Genomic DNA, 16,232 nt, shown 5'->3' on the forward strand with positions numbered 1-16,232 from the left:
TTTTATATGGCCGTGTAGATGGGTCCTATGCCTGAGGCGGGCTTTCCGGGGGCCTCCATGCTGCGCAACCTGCAGGATCACCTTTCCCCCAGTGACAACTTTCCCAAGAGTGAATTTCCCTCCCTTGGGGTCTCCTTCTCGCTCAACCTGCCCGGGCTCGCCTTCCCAAAGCCAGGGAAGCCATTCTGGGCTCCCCAATGCTCCATTGCTGAGAGAAACGGCGCTGAGGAGACCAAAGCGGGAGGAGCAGAAGGCGGGCAGGTGAGGCAGGCGGTGGGTGGGTGCCTCCCTCCCGCGGGCTCAGCCAGCCTCCTCGGCCTGGCCCTGGCTTCACCCGCCTGGCAGAGCGAAACGGAGCCGCCCCGGAGGGGAAGAAGGGAGGCGGCAAGGCATGGCGTGCTTCAGCGGAGAATACTTGGTAAGGGGCGACCCCCAAGGAGGGAAGGGGAGAGGGCGCGGCGCCAGCATCTTTCCAAGGTGGACCCCTGTGTGGAGACACACAAGCCCCTGAGGCTCGCTCTCTCAGGAGACAAAGGCGCCTTTTTCTTTCTGGCCACCAAGCAGGGCCCTTGCAAAGTCTCCTCCTGCTTCTTCCCTCCCCTTCAACAGGTGCGCCACTCCTGGGGCGCTCCAGGCACTGGAACGAAGGCCCCCCTTCTCTCTCTCCACACCTTAAACTCCTCCTTCCCTGCCCTGAAAACGCAGGTGAAAAGCAACCGCGGGAAGTGGGTCCGCCATAGGGCTTGAGGCAGGGCCTTGGGGAGGGGGGCATCACCTGTGCCCGCGAGCTAGAGTTCTGAAGAGGCTCTGTCCACACTGGCATACAATGCAGTTTGAAGCCCTATTTCATGGTCAGTGAAGAGTCATATAATGCAGTTCGGCACTGTTACACCATATATGGTCAGTATTTTGACCATATATGGTCAGTGTAGATGGGGCTGGAGAGGGCCCTAAATGTCTGACCCCAAAAGCCATCTCCTTGGTTCAAATTCTATCACAGCCATATTTTTCCATGTACAAGGACAAGCTACAACTGTAAACTTTATGTTATACAGGCAGTCCCAAGTTGGTTTTTGAGTTGAAAGTGTACATCGGAACAGTTTAAGTTGAATTTGTAAGTGTAACTCCATATATATATACACACACACATACACAGGGCCGTAGCCAGAAAAAAATTTCGGGGAGGGTTGACAATTTCGGCGGGGAGGGGGATTGAAAATTTCGGGGAGGGTTGAAAATTTCGGGGGGTGGGTAGGTGGGTTTGAAACCTGTCTCCTAGCTCATGCTGAAGCAAATAGCACAGCAGGGGGCAGAGCAACCTTCAATAGCCTGCAGCTCCGCCCCTGTCAACCACCTCCACCAAGTCTGGCCTCCTTAATGAGAGCATTCAACACACACACACACAACTTGGTTGCTTCACTACATTGGCTACTGCTGCAAGTAATAACAGTGTGAATAAATTGTCAATATTTGCTTGAGATAGTGCTTAGGGTTCTGGAGGGACTCTTAATTTTTGGCATCTCATAGACTTAGCATGGGGATTTAGTTAACCAGTTAAAATTCATGAGTAAACCAGGTTTTTAAAAAAAAATCTGAAACATTTCGGGGGGGGTTTGAACCCCTAAAACCACCCCCTCGCTACAGGCCTGCACATACACACATACAAACATACATACACACGTATATAAATATGCATATATGTGTGTACGTGTACACATGTATACACACATGCATACACATATACATACACAAACATACAGTCAAATATATGCACATTCACATATACATACACACATAGGTAAAGGTTTTCTCCTGACATTAAGTTCAGTCGTGTCCAACTCTGGGGGCTGGTGCTTATCTCAATTTCTAAGCCGAAGAGCCGGCGCTGTCCGTAGACACATCATGTGGCCGGCATGACTGCATGGAGCACACGCACATATATACACACACACACACACACATATATACATATAAGTAAGTAAGTGTTTCCCCTTGACATTAAGTCTAGTCATGTCCTACTCTGGGGGGTGGTGCTCATCTCCATTTCTAAGTCAAAGAGCCAGCATTGTTCATAGACACCTCCAAGGTCATATGGCCAGCATGATTGCATGGAGCACCGTTACCTTCCTGCTGAAGTGGTACCAATTGATCTACTCATTTGCATGTTTTCAAACTGCTAGGTTGGCAGAAGCTGGGCCTAGCCACAGGAGTTCACCCTGCTTCCCGGATTCAAACCGGCGACCTTTCAATCAGCAAGTTCAGCAGCTCAGTGGTTTGACCCACTCTGCCACCAAGAGCTCATATACATTCACACACAAACACACACACATATACACACACACACACATATATGCATACACAATACACACACATTACCTTTGGATACCATAGAGAAGAGTTAATGCCTCCCCCCCCCCCCCCGGGTTTGTTTTGATACCTATGGAGATTTCACCTCACTTTCTGTCCCTGTGATCATTGGATTTGGAAAAAAAATGGCTTGTTGTGGAAACAAGGATTGGTGAAAAAACTTCAGTGGAGACACCTTTCCCCCATGATAACTCTTGCAGGAGTAAATTTCCCTTCCGAGGGGAAGATTTCTCTCACTTTCTGTTGTCTCACCTTCATTTGTAGCTATGAGTCAGATGCCTGTAACTCGGGGACTGTCTGTACTTCCAGAGGTTAATAAAATGAAAGCTTGCCCCTCTTGCCTGTAACATGAGGGAAATGTAAATATAGCTGAGATCCTCAGAGGCTGCATAACATAAATTGCACAAGTGTGGGGTAGTGGTTTTGAGCACTGGACTACAACTCGAACAGGGAATTTGAATGGAAAACCACTGGGTGATCTTGGGCAAGTCACATTCTTTCAACCTCAGAGGAAGGCAAACGCAGGCCCCTTCTTGTCAAGAAAGTCCCATGGTAAGTTAACCTTATCGTCACCATAGCATGGAAGTAACTTAAAGGTGCTCAACAACAAAGCTGTGCTGTGTTCCTAGATGGCACCATGGCGCAACCAATTGGCCAGTGGGTGGTATGCTTATGTACTATTCCTTTGCACAGTAGTCATTCCAACTTCTCACCTACTGAATTCCTAGACTAGCAGAACCCTGAATGGGATGCTAATCTTGTCTGGTTGAGGAAGTGCAGTCACGTGCATAATAGCATTTTTGCCAATGATGTCAGAGGTCTTTTAACTCCCGCCTCTGCAGGTGGGAGCCCTGACAATTCGGTCGCGCGCTGTGAAGCATTTGCTCGGTTCTTCGCAGACAAAGTCGCCTTGATCCGTTCTGGGCTGGACGCCGCGTTAGATGCAGACTCTGTGGATGTAACGAGAGCACCTGCTTGTCCTATTTTGTTGGATTCTTTTCAGTTTGTGAAACCCGAGGATGTGGACAAGATACTTGGAGGAATGAGGCCCACCACGTCCATCCTAGACCCCTGCCCATCCTGGCTTCTGAGAGAGGCCAGAGGGGGATTGGCCGAGTGGGTAACAGTGGTGGTGAATGCCTCCCTTCGGGAAGGCAAGATTCCAGCGAGCCTAAAACAGGCTATTATAAAGCCGCTGATGAAGAAGCCATCACTGGACCCCACTAAATTGGACAACTTTCGGCCTGTTTCCAATCTCCCCTTTTTGGGCAAAGTCATGGAAAGCGTGGTGGCCTCACAACTCCAGGTATTCTTGAGAGACACGGATTATCTGGATCCGGCACAGTCTGGTTTCAGACCGGGGCATGGTACCGAGACGGTCTTGGTCGCCTTAGTGGATGATCTGCGCCGGGAGCTAGACAGGGGGAGTGTGTCCCTGTTGGTGCTCCTGGACCTCTCAGCGGCCTTCGATACCGTCGACCACGGTATCCTTCTGGGGCTCCTTGCGGAAATGGGTCTTGGAGGCATTGCTTTGCGGTGGCTCCGGTCATTTCTGGAGGGTCGCACCCAGAAGGAGTCATTGGGGGACTCCTGTTCCGCACCACAACCTTTGACTTGTGGGGTGCCACAGGGTTCCATACTGTCCCCCATGCTGTTTAACATCTACATGAAGCCGCTGGGTGAGATCATCCGGAGTTTCGGGGTGCGGTGTCATCTGTACGCAGATGATGTCCAACTCTGTCACTCCTTCCCACCTGCTACTAAGGAGGCTGTCGAGGTCCTGAACCGGTGCCTGGCCGCTGTAACCGTCTGGATGAGGGCGAACAAACTGAAACTAAATCCAGACAAGACAGAGGTACTCCTGGTCAGTCGCAAGGCCGAACGGGATATAGGGTTACAGCCTGTGCTGGACGGGGTCGCACTCCCCTTGAAGGCGCAGGTTCGCAGCTTGGGTGTGACCCTGGACTCATCGTTGAGCCTGGATCCCCAGGTTTCAGCGGTGACCAGGGGAGCATTTGCACAGCTTAGGCTCGTGCGCCAGCTGCGCCCGTATCTCGGGAAGTCTGACTTGGCCACGGTGGTACACGCTCTTGTCACATCCCGCTTGGATTACTGCAACGCTCTCTACGTGGGGCTGCCCTTGAAGACGGCCCGGAAGCTTCAGCTGGTCCAGCGTGCGGCAGCCATGTTACTAACTGGAGCGGGTAGCAGGGAGCACACAACGCCCTTGTTGTCCCAGCTTCACTGGCTGCCGATTTGCTACCGGACCCAATTCAAGGTGCTGGTCTTGGCCTACAAAGCCCTAAACGGTTCCGGCCCAAAATACCTTTCTGACCGCATCTTGGCCTACGAGCCCACGAGGACCTTGAGATCGTCTGGGGAGGCCCTTCTCTCGATCCCGCCTGCATCACAGGCACGGCTGGCGGGGACGAGGGAGAGGGCCTTCTCGGTGGTGGCCCCCCGGCTGTGGAACACTCTCCCGGCACACATCAGACAGGCGCCCTCCCTCATGTCCTTTCGAAAAAGCCTTAAGACCTGGCTGTTCGAGAGGGCATTTAATTAAGTGCTAAGCAACAACATTACGGTAATGAGAACTGGAACGGTATAAGGAAAATGAGACTGGCTATGATTCTACTAAGAGACGAAGCGGATTTTTATGTAGTTTGTATTTGTTGTATAGTCATATGTTGTTGATACTGGCCTCTGTAACTGTCTTTTTATGTGTACTGTACACCGCCATGAGTCACCCGTAAGGGCTGAGAATGGCGGTCAATAAGTGCATCTAATAAATAATAAATAAATAAATAATAAATAAAGCCTGCCTTAACAGTGATCTCCAGAGTAGTGCTACTCAAAGTGGTGATTCATGGGCTGGTGTGGCCCATGAACTCTCCACTTCTGGTCCCTGAAGAATGCCCAGGAAAGAAAGAAACAACTGTAGTTAATGGGCACAAATATGGTGCCAATCCCTGTCACACTGGTGGGGAAAAAAATCCAGTGTCCCTTGTTAGATAGCTTAAAAAGGACTCATAGAGAGCAAGTCTAAATAATTCAGTGTGCTTTAATGAGTTCCAACCTTCTTCTATTAATATGAGGGTTGTGTTTTTTAACTTTTATGATTGGTTTGCAAGTTGATTGAGTCCATGTTGTGAGCTGTCTGGAAGGGCCCTCAGTTCAAAGCAGATATTGTGGGATTTTCTTCCTTGATATTCTGGATTATATGGCTGTGTGGAAGTGACCAGAGGGCCCTTCCACACAGCCCTATATCCCAGAATATGAAGGCAGAAAATCCCACAATATCTGCTTTGAAGTGGGTTATCTGAATCCATACTCAGATAATGTGGGATTTTCTGCTTTGATAATCTGGATTATAGGACTGTCTGGAAGGGCCCTCAGAGGATTTATGTGTGGCGAAAATATGCATAAACGCAATACTATACAATTCATTGTATTCACATATATTTTCATTTTCTCATTTGAATGTGATCTGGTAATTACTGTGAACATACACACTTTAAAAAGAGGGGATGTCCTATAAATCCCATCTATGAGTTGATCTAGAGCCCTTCCACACAGCCATATAAGCCAGAATATCAAGGCAGATATCTGCTTTGAATTGGGTTATCTGAATTCACACTGCCATATAATCCAGTTCAATGTGGATTTTGTACAGCTGTGTAGAAGGGGCCTCAGTGAAAAAAATAGTTTTGGAAAACAAATGCATAGAAATGTGATATTCATATATTAGATTGTTCAGCACTGCTCAGTGAAAAAGTGCTCAGAACAATAGACCTGAGATCCTGTTCTGTGTGCACACATACAGGTTTCCGTTTGGGGTGTGTCTGTATATGAGAGTGAGAAAAACAATAAAAGAGAAAACATGCTGACACAACTTCTGTCAAGAGTAGGAATTCACTATGGGGCCTGTAGCTTTTCCCCTCCAGTTGAGACAGAAAGGGTAGCTGAAGACAGATGCAGTAAGGGAGAGAAAATTGGTAAAAGGCCACACTTGATCTGTGAAAACTCTCCTACCTAGGATATACCCATTCTCTCCTAATATTTATATCTGATAATTATTAATGTGTCCAGATCTTCTAAGAACCACTAAGTTGAATATATTCAGAAACCTCCTCTAGTACTCATAGGCAGCAAAGTTTTTTTTTTTAATACGACAGTGCTTGAACACTAGCTTCAGACCAGGAAGGCCCCTTCCACACAGCTATATATCCCAGAATATCAAGGCAGGAAATCTCACAATAGTTGCTTTGAACTGGGTTATCTTGAGTCCACACTGCCATAAATTCCAGTTCAAAGCAGAAAATGTGGGATTTTATTCACCTGTGTGGAAGGGGCCTGAGCGATGTTACAATACACCTAAAGTTATATACCTAAATTTTCAAAAGATGCATTGTCAGAGGACCCTTCCACATAGCCCCAAATGCCGGATTATTAAGGCGGGAAACCCCAAATTATCTGAGTGTGGACATAGGCCTCTTCCACAAAGCCCTATATCTCAGAATATCTCAGCAGAAAATCCCACAATATCTGTTTGAACTGTGTTATCTGGGTCCGCACTCAGATAATGTGGGATTTCCTGCCTCAATATTCTGGGATATAGAGCTGTGTGGAAGGGCCCTCGGATAACCCAGTTCAAAGCAGATATTGTGGGATTTTCTGCCTTGATATTCTGAAATATAGGTCTGTGTGGAAGGGCCCCTAGGCTTTCATGGCCAGAATCACTGAGTTGCTGTAAGTTTTTTGGGCTGTATGGCCATGTTCCAGAAGCATTCTCTCCTGATGTTTCACCTGCATCTATGGCAGGCATCCTCAGAGGTTGTGACCTTACAACCTCTGAAGAGGCCTGCCATAGATGCAGCAAAACATCAGGAGAGAATGCTTCTGGAACATGGCCACACAGCCCAAAAAACTTACAACTCATTCAAAAGATATCATCACATTTTGCTTTTTCTTTGTAAATTCTAGGTCACTGAAGATGGTTTACCTGAAGCTAGAAAGTGGCGACCATCGATGTATAGGAAATGCACAGATCCCCTTTGGCTGATGATATTCTTTCTCTTTTGGACAGGTTTAGTAAGTACTCTCTTGTTGAAATGAATGTTTGGGGCGGATGAATTATTAGAATGCTAGTTATTCGATCAGCAGTCTTGCTATAATGGTATGGTGTGAAAGGGCAGGATATCAGTATGCCAGTGATCCCCAAATATGCTTCCCTGTTCCTTCAGTAATAACCATCAGCCAAGGCCCCTTCCATACAGTTATATAAAATCACATTGAACTAGATTATGTGGCAGTGTGGACTCAGAAAATTCAGTTCAAAGCAGATATTGTGGATTATTTGCCTTGATATTCTGGGTTTTATAGCTGCGTGGAAGGGCCCTGTGTTCATAGCTTGGGGTACTCCTAGATCAGTGTTTCTCAACCTGGGGGTCGGGACCCCTGAGGGGGTCGTGAGGGGGCGTCAGAGGGGTCGCCAAAGAACATCAGAAAACATAGTATTTTCTGTTGGTCATTGGGATTCTGTGTGGGAAGTTTGACCCAATTCTATTGGTGGTCGAGTACAGAATGCTCCCAACAACTACAACTCCCAAATGTCAAGGTCTATTTTCCCCAGACTCCACCGGTGTTCACATTTGGGCATATTGAGTATTCATGCCAAGTTTGGTCCAGATCCATCATTGCATGAATCCACAGCACTCCTCTGGATATAGGTGAACTACAACTCCCAAACTCAAGGTCAATGCCCACGAAACCCTTCCAGTGTTTTCTGTTGGTCATGGGAGTTCCGTGTGCCAAGTTCGGTTTAAATCCATCGCTGGTGGAGTTCAGAATGCTCTTTGATTATAGGTGAACTATAAATCCCAAATCCCACCTACAACTCCCAAATTACAAAATCAATCCTCCCCCCAACCCCACTAGCATTCATATTTGGGCATATTGGGTATCTGTGCTCAATTTAGTCCAGTGAATGAAAATATATCCTTCATATCGGATAATTACATTATGATTTATGACAGTAGTAAAATGACAGGTATCAAGTAGCAACGAAAACAATATTGTGGTTGGGGGTCACCACAACATAAGGAACTGCATTAAGGGGTCATGGCATTAGCAAGGGTGAGAACCACTGTCCTAGATCTATTCCTCTAACCAGCCCCCTTGCTCATTTCCTCAGGATGGGGCTGCCATGTAATCATTCAGTGGCCCCATTTTCAGGAGACGGGCATAGCACAAACAGCAATCCCTCACCTCTCTACACTTCGGAAAACTATGCAAGCACACGAATAATAAAAACTACTACAGAAAAATCTGCAAATGTGAAGGATCAACTGCAACCATAATTCTTTGTTATTTCATGACATCAGCATCATTTCTCAGCCAACACTGAACTGTGATACTTCCCCCTTTTAAAATTTAATCAACAAAGAAATATATTTCTGTATCCTCAAGGTACCGTAACTACTGTGTATGCAGAAATCACTACTTTTTTTCCCTGTGTACCACATTGGCTCGTTCTCCTTCCACTTTGTAAATTTTAAATTACAAATGAATATTTATGCATCCTTGAGTCTACTGAGTATGCAGAAATTACTATCTTTTCCTGTATGTGGCTTTATTGTGCTCCCAAACAGAGAGAGGAAGAGCTACAAAGTTTGATAACGGAAGGGACTAGTGGAGGTCTTCAACAAAATGTTGCAATATAATTTGAATTCTTAGTGGGAGTATTCTGTTTGGGACTCGATTTAACTAGGAACAGTGCAGCTTTAGTTGTGTTTGCATCTGGAGGAAGTGGGGAAGGCTTAAGGCCCTTCCACACAGCCATATAACCCAGAATATCAAGGCAGAAAATCCCACAATTTATGCTTTGAACTGGGATATCTGAGTCCACACTGCCATATAAAGCAGAAGATATGGGATTTGATTCAGCTGTGTGGAAGGGGCCTCAGAAAGGGCAAGAAAAAAATGACATCATCCCTTCCCTACTTTTCTAGTTTCTTGAAAATTTTGTCTGCTGTCATACTAAAGGTTTCAAACTGCCCAGATTGAATTTATGGATTGTACTGCCATATCTCAGGTTGAGGAGTTATTTACCTAACAGGAAGAATTGTGACCTTTACTTTTAATTCTTTTGAAAACTCTGATAAGTTTGAAATCTAGCATCATCTCTAGAGAGTTACATGATACAGAAGTTGAAAGGAATGGTTTCAATTTAAGGGTCCACATTCTCTCAAGTATAATTTCGACCTCCAGAATACTTGCCATGCCTTGTTGAGGAGTCTGAGTAAAGCGATCTCTTCATTTCCCCTCCCAGTTTTACCTTCTTATCTTGCTCAAAATTCTGTGGAATGTTCAACATTTTGAGCAGGATGCATTAGGGGTCCTTCCAGACAGACCTTACATCCCAGAATCAGATCCCAGACCTTACATCCCAGAATCAGATCCCAGACCAGAATCAGATCCAAACCTGGGATCAGGTCCTGGGATATAGGGCATGCCTGGAAGGGCCCAGGGCCCTTCCACACAGCTCTATATTCCAGAATGTCAAGGCAGAAAATTCCACATTATCTGATTGCGGACTGCAATTCAAAGCAGATATTGTGGATTATTTACCTTGATATTCTGGGATATAGGGCTGTGTGGAAGAGCCCCCGAAGTCACTCTGCAGGCAAAACTGAAGGTTATAGTGGAAGCAGGGGTGAGCCATCCCATGTCTTCACAGTAGCTTAACATGCATACTCCAGAACTTCTCTCAGAGGATGGAGAATGTCTCCAAAGCGGTGTTTGAGGTGTCTACAAAGAGTCGTGCTAGAAAAGGTGGTGAAATATTGGTTCTGAACAAGTGCTAGTGCAAGGTTACAATTAAGCCTTAAAATGTTTCCATGCAAATTCTCCTTTCCATGAAGTTTTATGCCTCCGTATTCCAGACTGGGAGGATGTATATGAGAGAAATCTACTCCCCAGAGTTGCTAGTAGCAGTCCCAAAGGTCATATCATGGTTATTACCGAAAGTTGGACCTCCCGGTGGCACAGTGGGTTAAATCCTTGTGCTGGCAGGACTACTGACCGACAGGCTGGCGGTTTGAATCTGGGGAGCGGGGTGAGCTCCCATCTCAGCTCTAGCTTCCCATGTGGGGACGTGAAAGAACCCTCCCACAGGATGGCAAAACATCCGGGTGTCCCCTGGGCAATGTCCTTGCAGATGGCCACATCTCTCACACCAATAGTGATTTGCATTTTCTCAAGTTGCTCCTGACACCAAAAAAACCCCCCAAAAGTTCTGTAAGATTGTCTCTATTTGTTTCCCTATTTGATGCCAAATTTTTTTAACTCTTTTACATAAAATAAAAATAAAAATTGACTTAAAACCTGAGTCTTTCCTATTGGGAATCACAGACATCAAAATGGATAAAAACACAGATAAGCTTTTCTTCTACATGACAACAGCGGCTAGGATTATTTTAGCCAGAGTATGGAAGACAAAGGAAATACCCACAATATAACAATGAAACATGGATAGACTCATCCAAAGAATTGCACTAAATGACGGGGCCTGCCAAAAAACGGACTGGACAAAATTTTTGGACTTTATTAAAAAAGAAAATAAAGAGATTTATATTAGTGAATTATAAAAGAGTCTCAAAGGAAGCATTAAGGAGAAAACGGAGACAAAAAGCAAAGCAATACAAAATGATTAGATCATTAGTAAATGATAGGATCTTCAGCTTGGGGAGATCTGGAAGTTTATTCATATATCAGTGTTCTCTTTTCTTTTTTTTCTCTTCCCCCCCCCCCCTCTTTTTGGTGTTGTACCCGACACTTTTTCTCCTCTATTTTTTCCTCTCTTTCTTAACTCTCCTCTTTGGATTGTTCTCACTCTTTTTATGTAAAACAATGGAAAAATGAAGACGTGTATCAATTATCTTGATCATTTGTTATAAGCTTCATACATTTTGGGAGCGGATCGTATTCTCAATAAATATATATATTTTTAAAAAACCCAAAAGTTCAAAGTAGTCTTAAAGTTGGTCTGTATTGTGTGGTTTCAAGTTCCCTGACAATTTATTGTGGCCTCATGAATTTCAAAGCATTTTCTTAGGCAAGGAATACTCTAAAATAATGTGGCCAGTTCTTTGCTGTTGACTCCCTGTTTTCTATGAATCGGGGCAAACTGTGTTTAGATTTCACTACAGTTTGTTTGAAAAAATTAACAGTTTCAAAATTTGGTTTACCATCCTGGCATGTTGGCTAAACCTTAATTAAAAGTTTACTATATAACATGACAAGGTGTATATAGATGTAAGTGGAAGATAATGCTTTCTCCCTTTGGCTGTGCCAGATGAGGAGTCTGTATCTGGCTTGTGCATGTAATGCCAAATTGCATTCCGACATTGACTTTTATGTATGACCACAGTTTGTTTTTTTTCTGGTCTGAGGTTTAACCACTTGAGCCTACAGGCTACAGTGTCTAGTGTAAGGCTGGATCCACACTGCCAAATACAGGTAGCCCCCAAGTTACAAACAAGATAGGTTCTGTAGGCTTGAATTTGTATGTAAGTCAGAACAGGTACATTTAAGTGTAACTCCAGCCAAGTATGTATGTATGTGTTTATATATGTGTGTGTGTGTGTGAGAGAGAGAGCTTTGGATTGCATAGGGAATGGTAAACACCCCAGATGGGTTTACTTTGCTATTTGTTCAGAACATTGAAACTCATTTTCTGTCCCTGTGATCATTGGATTTTGAAAAATTTGGCTTGTTGTGGAAACAAGGATTGGTGAAAAAGCTTCAGTGGAAACACCTTTCCCCCTCTTTCAAGAGTGAATTTCCCTTCTGGGGAGTAGATTTCTTTCAGTTCCTGTTGTCTCACTCCTGCTCTTAACTATAAGTTGTATGTAACTTGGGGACTGCAAATCATTATGTGGTCAATGTAGAGCCATATACAGGTAGTCCTTGAGTGTAGATCCAGCCTATAAGAAGGAAACAGTGTTAGCTAATTTGCTTTTATGTATCAGTATAATTTTTAATCTTATCAGAAGTGACTTGAGAAACTGCAAGTTACTTCTGATATGATTGGTGTGAGAGAATTGGCTTTCTGCAGGGATGTTGCCCATGGGATGCCCAGATGTTTTACCGTCCTGTAGGAAGCTTCTCTCATATCCGCACATGGGAAGCTAGAGCTGACAAATGGGTGCTCAACCCATCTCACAGATTTGAACTGCCGACCTGGCACAAAGGTTTAACCCATTGCACCACCGCGGCTCCTAGTTCTCAATGAATGTTTCATTTTGAATAAATAGTTACACTGCAAAGAAGTCTATGCAAGTCTTTACATATTTCTTTTTTAAAATGTAGTTGAACAATAAGATTGATAGGAAATCACAATAGTTTGGTAAATAGGTAAATTCAAACATAGGAAAAATAAATATTTGTCATTTATAGATGTTCATAACTGGCTATGCAATAACGGCTGGATCTGCAGAAAGGCTTATCTTTGGTTATGACAGCTATGGAAATATATGTGGCCGTGCAAATACTCCTGTGGCAGGTGCAGCTTTGTCGGGGCAAGATATGAGAAACAAAAAGTGAGTATGTTATTATTTTAATAACCTTCAATATTTTTAATCCATCAGAAATGTGTTGTTCATGTGTCTAATAGGCGTATGATATTAACGCAAGCTTGTATAAGTATGCTGAAAGCAACAGTGACAAATTAACGTAGAAAGATCCAAATACACAACTGAACTCTCCTGTGGCATAAAAGTTATTTTGTGCAGTCAGTGACTCACTTCAGCTTGTATTTTTATTACAATGAAATTATGTTATGATGCAATGCTCTATGTAGCATATGGAAGATAATTATTTTTAATATAGCATTTCAACATTTGGTTAACAAAGCTGTTTATTAGACAAGCGAAAAGAAAATGTATCTGATTCTAAAATGGGTATTTTCCCTCTCCTTTCATTTAGATATGTATTCTTTTTGAATTCTTGTGGTTTGGGAATAAAAAATCTTAAAATCAATTCAGTTGCATTGTGTGTATCAAGTTGTCCGCAAAAGCAGCTCAACTCCTTGGAAGATATTCAACATTTTGCAGAGAACAATGGTATGTGGTAAAATACTTGAATTCTTTTTTTGTGTGGATATGCACTAATATTTATCTAAGTCTATCTTGTTGGTTTATTTTTGAACTCTTATGATAGCCCAATGGCTTGAACAATAAATGTTTGATTGGATTTGACTGAAACTCAAATGCAAAATCATTATAGTCTTGCTTATCCAACCTTCGCTTATCTGACATTCCGTCTTATCCGATGCTCTTATCCAATGCCCCCTTTTCCTCTAGGATTTCTCCTTCAATTAAAGGAGCACTCCCCGACTCTCTCTCTCCATTCCCAACAAGTGAAAAAGGCAAGACGAGGAGGAGGAGGAGGAGGAGGAGGAGGGAGGAAAAGGGGAAACGAGACAAGACTGGAAGTCCTCCCTCCTTCCTTCTGTGATTTCCACGCTCCTCTTCTGCATCCGGACACTTCCTGCTGGGCCAATCTAGCCCCAAAGCATTGCCTTGCCCTAAACCTTTGAGTCCCTGTTGTTAGTATTCAAGGTTTCTAGCACTGTGTTGGATGGGTAACAGTAGGAGACTCCATATTATACAACATTTCAATTTATCCGATGTTCTGCCGGCCCGTTTATGTCAGATAAGTGAGACTCTACTGTATAGATGAGAGAAAGTTGGGGAGGGAGGCATTACTGAATATGCATATTATTGAAATTTATTCTTGCCACCAGCATGATTTTTGCTGTGTAGCCATACTCCCAAGTCTGTAATCCTATGTACCAGGAGAGGGTTTTGTTTTGTTTTGCTGCTTTGTTTACTCTTCAGAAGCACATTCCCCTGGTGATAATCTTTCAAATGTTTCATGCCAAGAATGTTGGCAGGATGAAAGCCATTAGTAGGTGGGGGTAAATAAAGCTTCTCTTCTCCTCCTCCTTTTTCTGCTCCCACTGTTCTCTCTTCCTCCCTGTTCAGCTACATAGTTGCCAGAAGAGATATAGTTCATTCTTTCCAGAAGTCTGAACTGATGACTTGAAGAGAATGTATGAAATTAGGCCAAGGTCTGCATTTCCTCCCATTCTATTCAGATTTACTTGGTAATTAGTCTCACTGAATTAAATGAGATTTACTTTTGGGTAAAAGGGATAGGATTGCGGTAATTAATTCTAAAAAAAAAAAGCTGTATGCTTTTGTTCCTCAATAATTAATTTTCTCCTCTCTCAGTATGAAAACATAACTTTTGTATAAATGCTAAAAGAAATAATAAACAGGTTGAGTGTGCCTTATGTGAAACGCCTCTGAGCCAAAGTATATTAGATTTCAGATTTTTTTTTCATATTTTGGAATACAGGCAGTCCCCAAGTTATGAACAAGATAGGTTCTGTAGGACACACACACAGACACACACACACACACACATATGGGACAAGCTTTGCATAGCACAGAGAATGATTAACACCTCTGTGGTGTTTGTTTTGCTGTTTGTGCCCCTGTTCAGATTTCACCTCACTTTCTGTCCCTTTGATAATTGGATTTTGAAAAATATGGCTTACTGTGGAAGCATGAATTGGTGATAAAGTTTCAGTGGAGACACCTTTTCCCCATGATAACTCTTCCAGGAGTGAATTTCCCTTTCTAAGGGTAGATTTCTCTTGCTTCCTGTTGTCTCATCCCCTGTGAGTTATTTCAAAATTGGATGTTTGTAACTCGGGAACTGCCTGTATATCTGAATATATGTACATAATGAGATTACATGGAGATGGGAACCAATTGCAAAATGTATTTAAGCTTCATATACACCATATGCACATAGTCTGAAAGTGCTTTTATATATTAAATAATTTTGTGCATGAACCAAAATTGCAGCACAGAAAGGAGCCCCCAGTGGCACAGTGGGTTAAACCCTTGTACTGGCAGGACTGAAGACAGACAGATCGGAGGTTCAAATCCAGGGAGAGTGCGGATGAGCTTCCTCTGTCAGCGCCAGCTCCCCATACGGGGACACGAGAGAAGCCTCCCACAAGGATGGTAAAACATCAAAACATCTGGGTGTCCCCTGGGCAACATCTTTGCAGACAGCCAATTCTCTCACACCAGAAGCGACGTTAATTTCTCAAGTTGCTCCTGACATGAAACAAACAAACAATCAGAAACCAATGAGAAAGCAAAGCTGTCAGTATCTCAGCCACCCATATACACAATTTTGTATTGTGTGGTATTTTGCATCATAGAATTCTGGATAAGGAATGCTCAACCTGTATTACAACTTAAACTGGCACCTGTACATGTAAAACAAAAGGAATGGTCTGGGAACCAAAGTTATAACAACACAAAATGTTTTCAGTGTCAAAAGCAATTTCACATATGGAGCAGGAGACTGTCTCAACAAATATGTTGAAAGTTCTCCTGAACACATAGAATGAGTTGTTTAGTGCTTTTAGTTTTGACCTCTTCAATCAGATGTATTACTGGGGCTTTATTTTGAGTTACCCTTCCTTCCCTACACCATTCTTTGACACAGAATTAAGGTGGTTGAGTTCCTAAAGCAGTTCCAAGGGCAGAGCCCCTTTTGTGTCCCTGATGCAGGGCAGAGAGAAGACAAGAATGAAGGCAGCTACTCTCAGGTCTCAGAATCCAAGTCTTCCCCCTTCTTCACTCATACTGCTGCTAGGAATAGAACATTGATGCTTCCAGCCCTTGGGAAGAGTTGGGGAGATGGAGAGATGTATCCGGGGTTTTTCTCAGTTTAGCACTATTGCAGCACCAGAAGAGTGTGTGGTGTGTGTGCTTCCT

General features: G+C 43.8%; 1 protein-coding gene across 1 annotated transcript in view; it reads left to right on the plus strand.

Moving 5' to 3' along the window:
* The first annotated feature begins 239 nt into the window (after positions 1 to 239).
* The window catches only part of SLC44A3 (solute carrier family 44 member 3), a 64,385-nt gene continuing 48,392 nt past the window's right edge, over positions 240 to 16,232 (plus strand). Inside the window, exons 1-4 of the mRNA XM_060773960.2 lie at positions 240 to 418; positions 7,351 to 7,458; positions 12,826 to 12,968; positions 13,354 to 13,490. Of these exons, the coding sequence (XP_060629943.2) occupies positions 392 to 418; positions 7,351 to 7,458; positions 12,826 to 12,968; positions 13,354 to 13,490 (415 nt within the window). The 5' untranslated portion in view covers positions 240 to 391. The remainder of the gene's footprint in view (positions 419 to 7,350; positions 7,459 to 12,825; positions 12,969 to 13,353; positions 13,491 to 16,232) is intronic.

The sequence above is a fragment of the Anolis sagrei genome, chromosome 4, assembly GCF_037176765.1.
Source record: "Anolis sagrei isolate rAnoSag1 chromosome 4, rAnoSag1.mat, whole genome shotgun sequence".
Lineage (NCBI taxonomy): Eukaryota > Metazoa > Chordata > Lepidosauria > Squamata > Dactyloidae > Anolis > Anolis sagrei.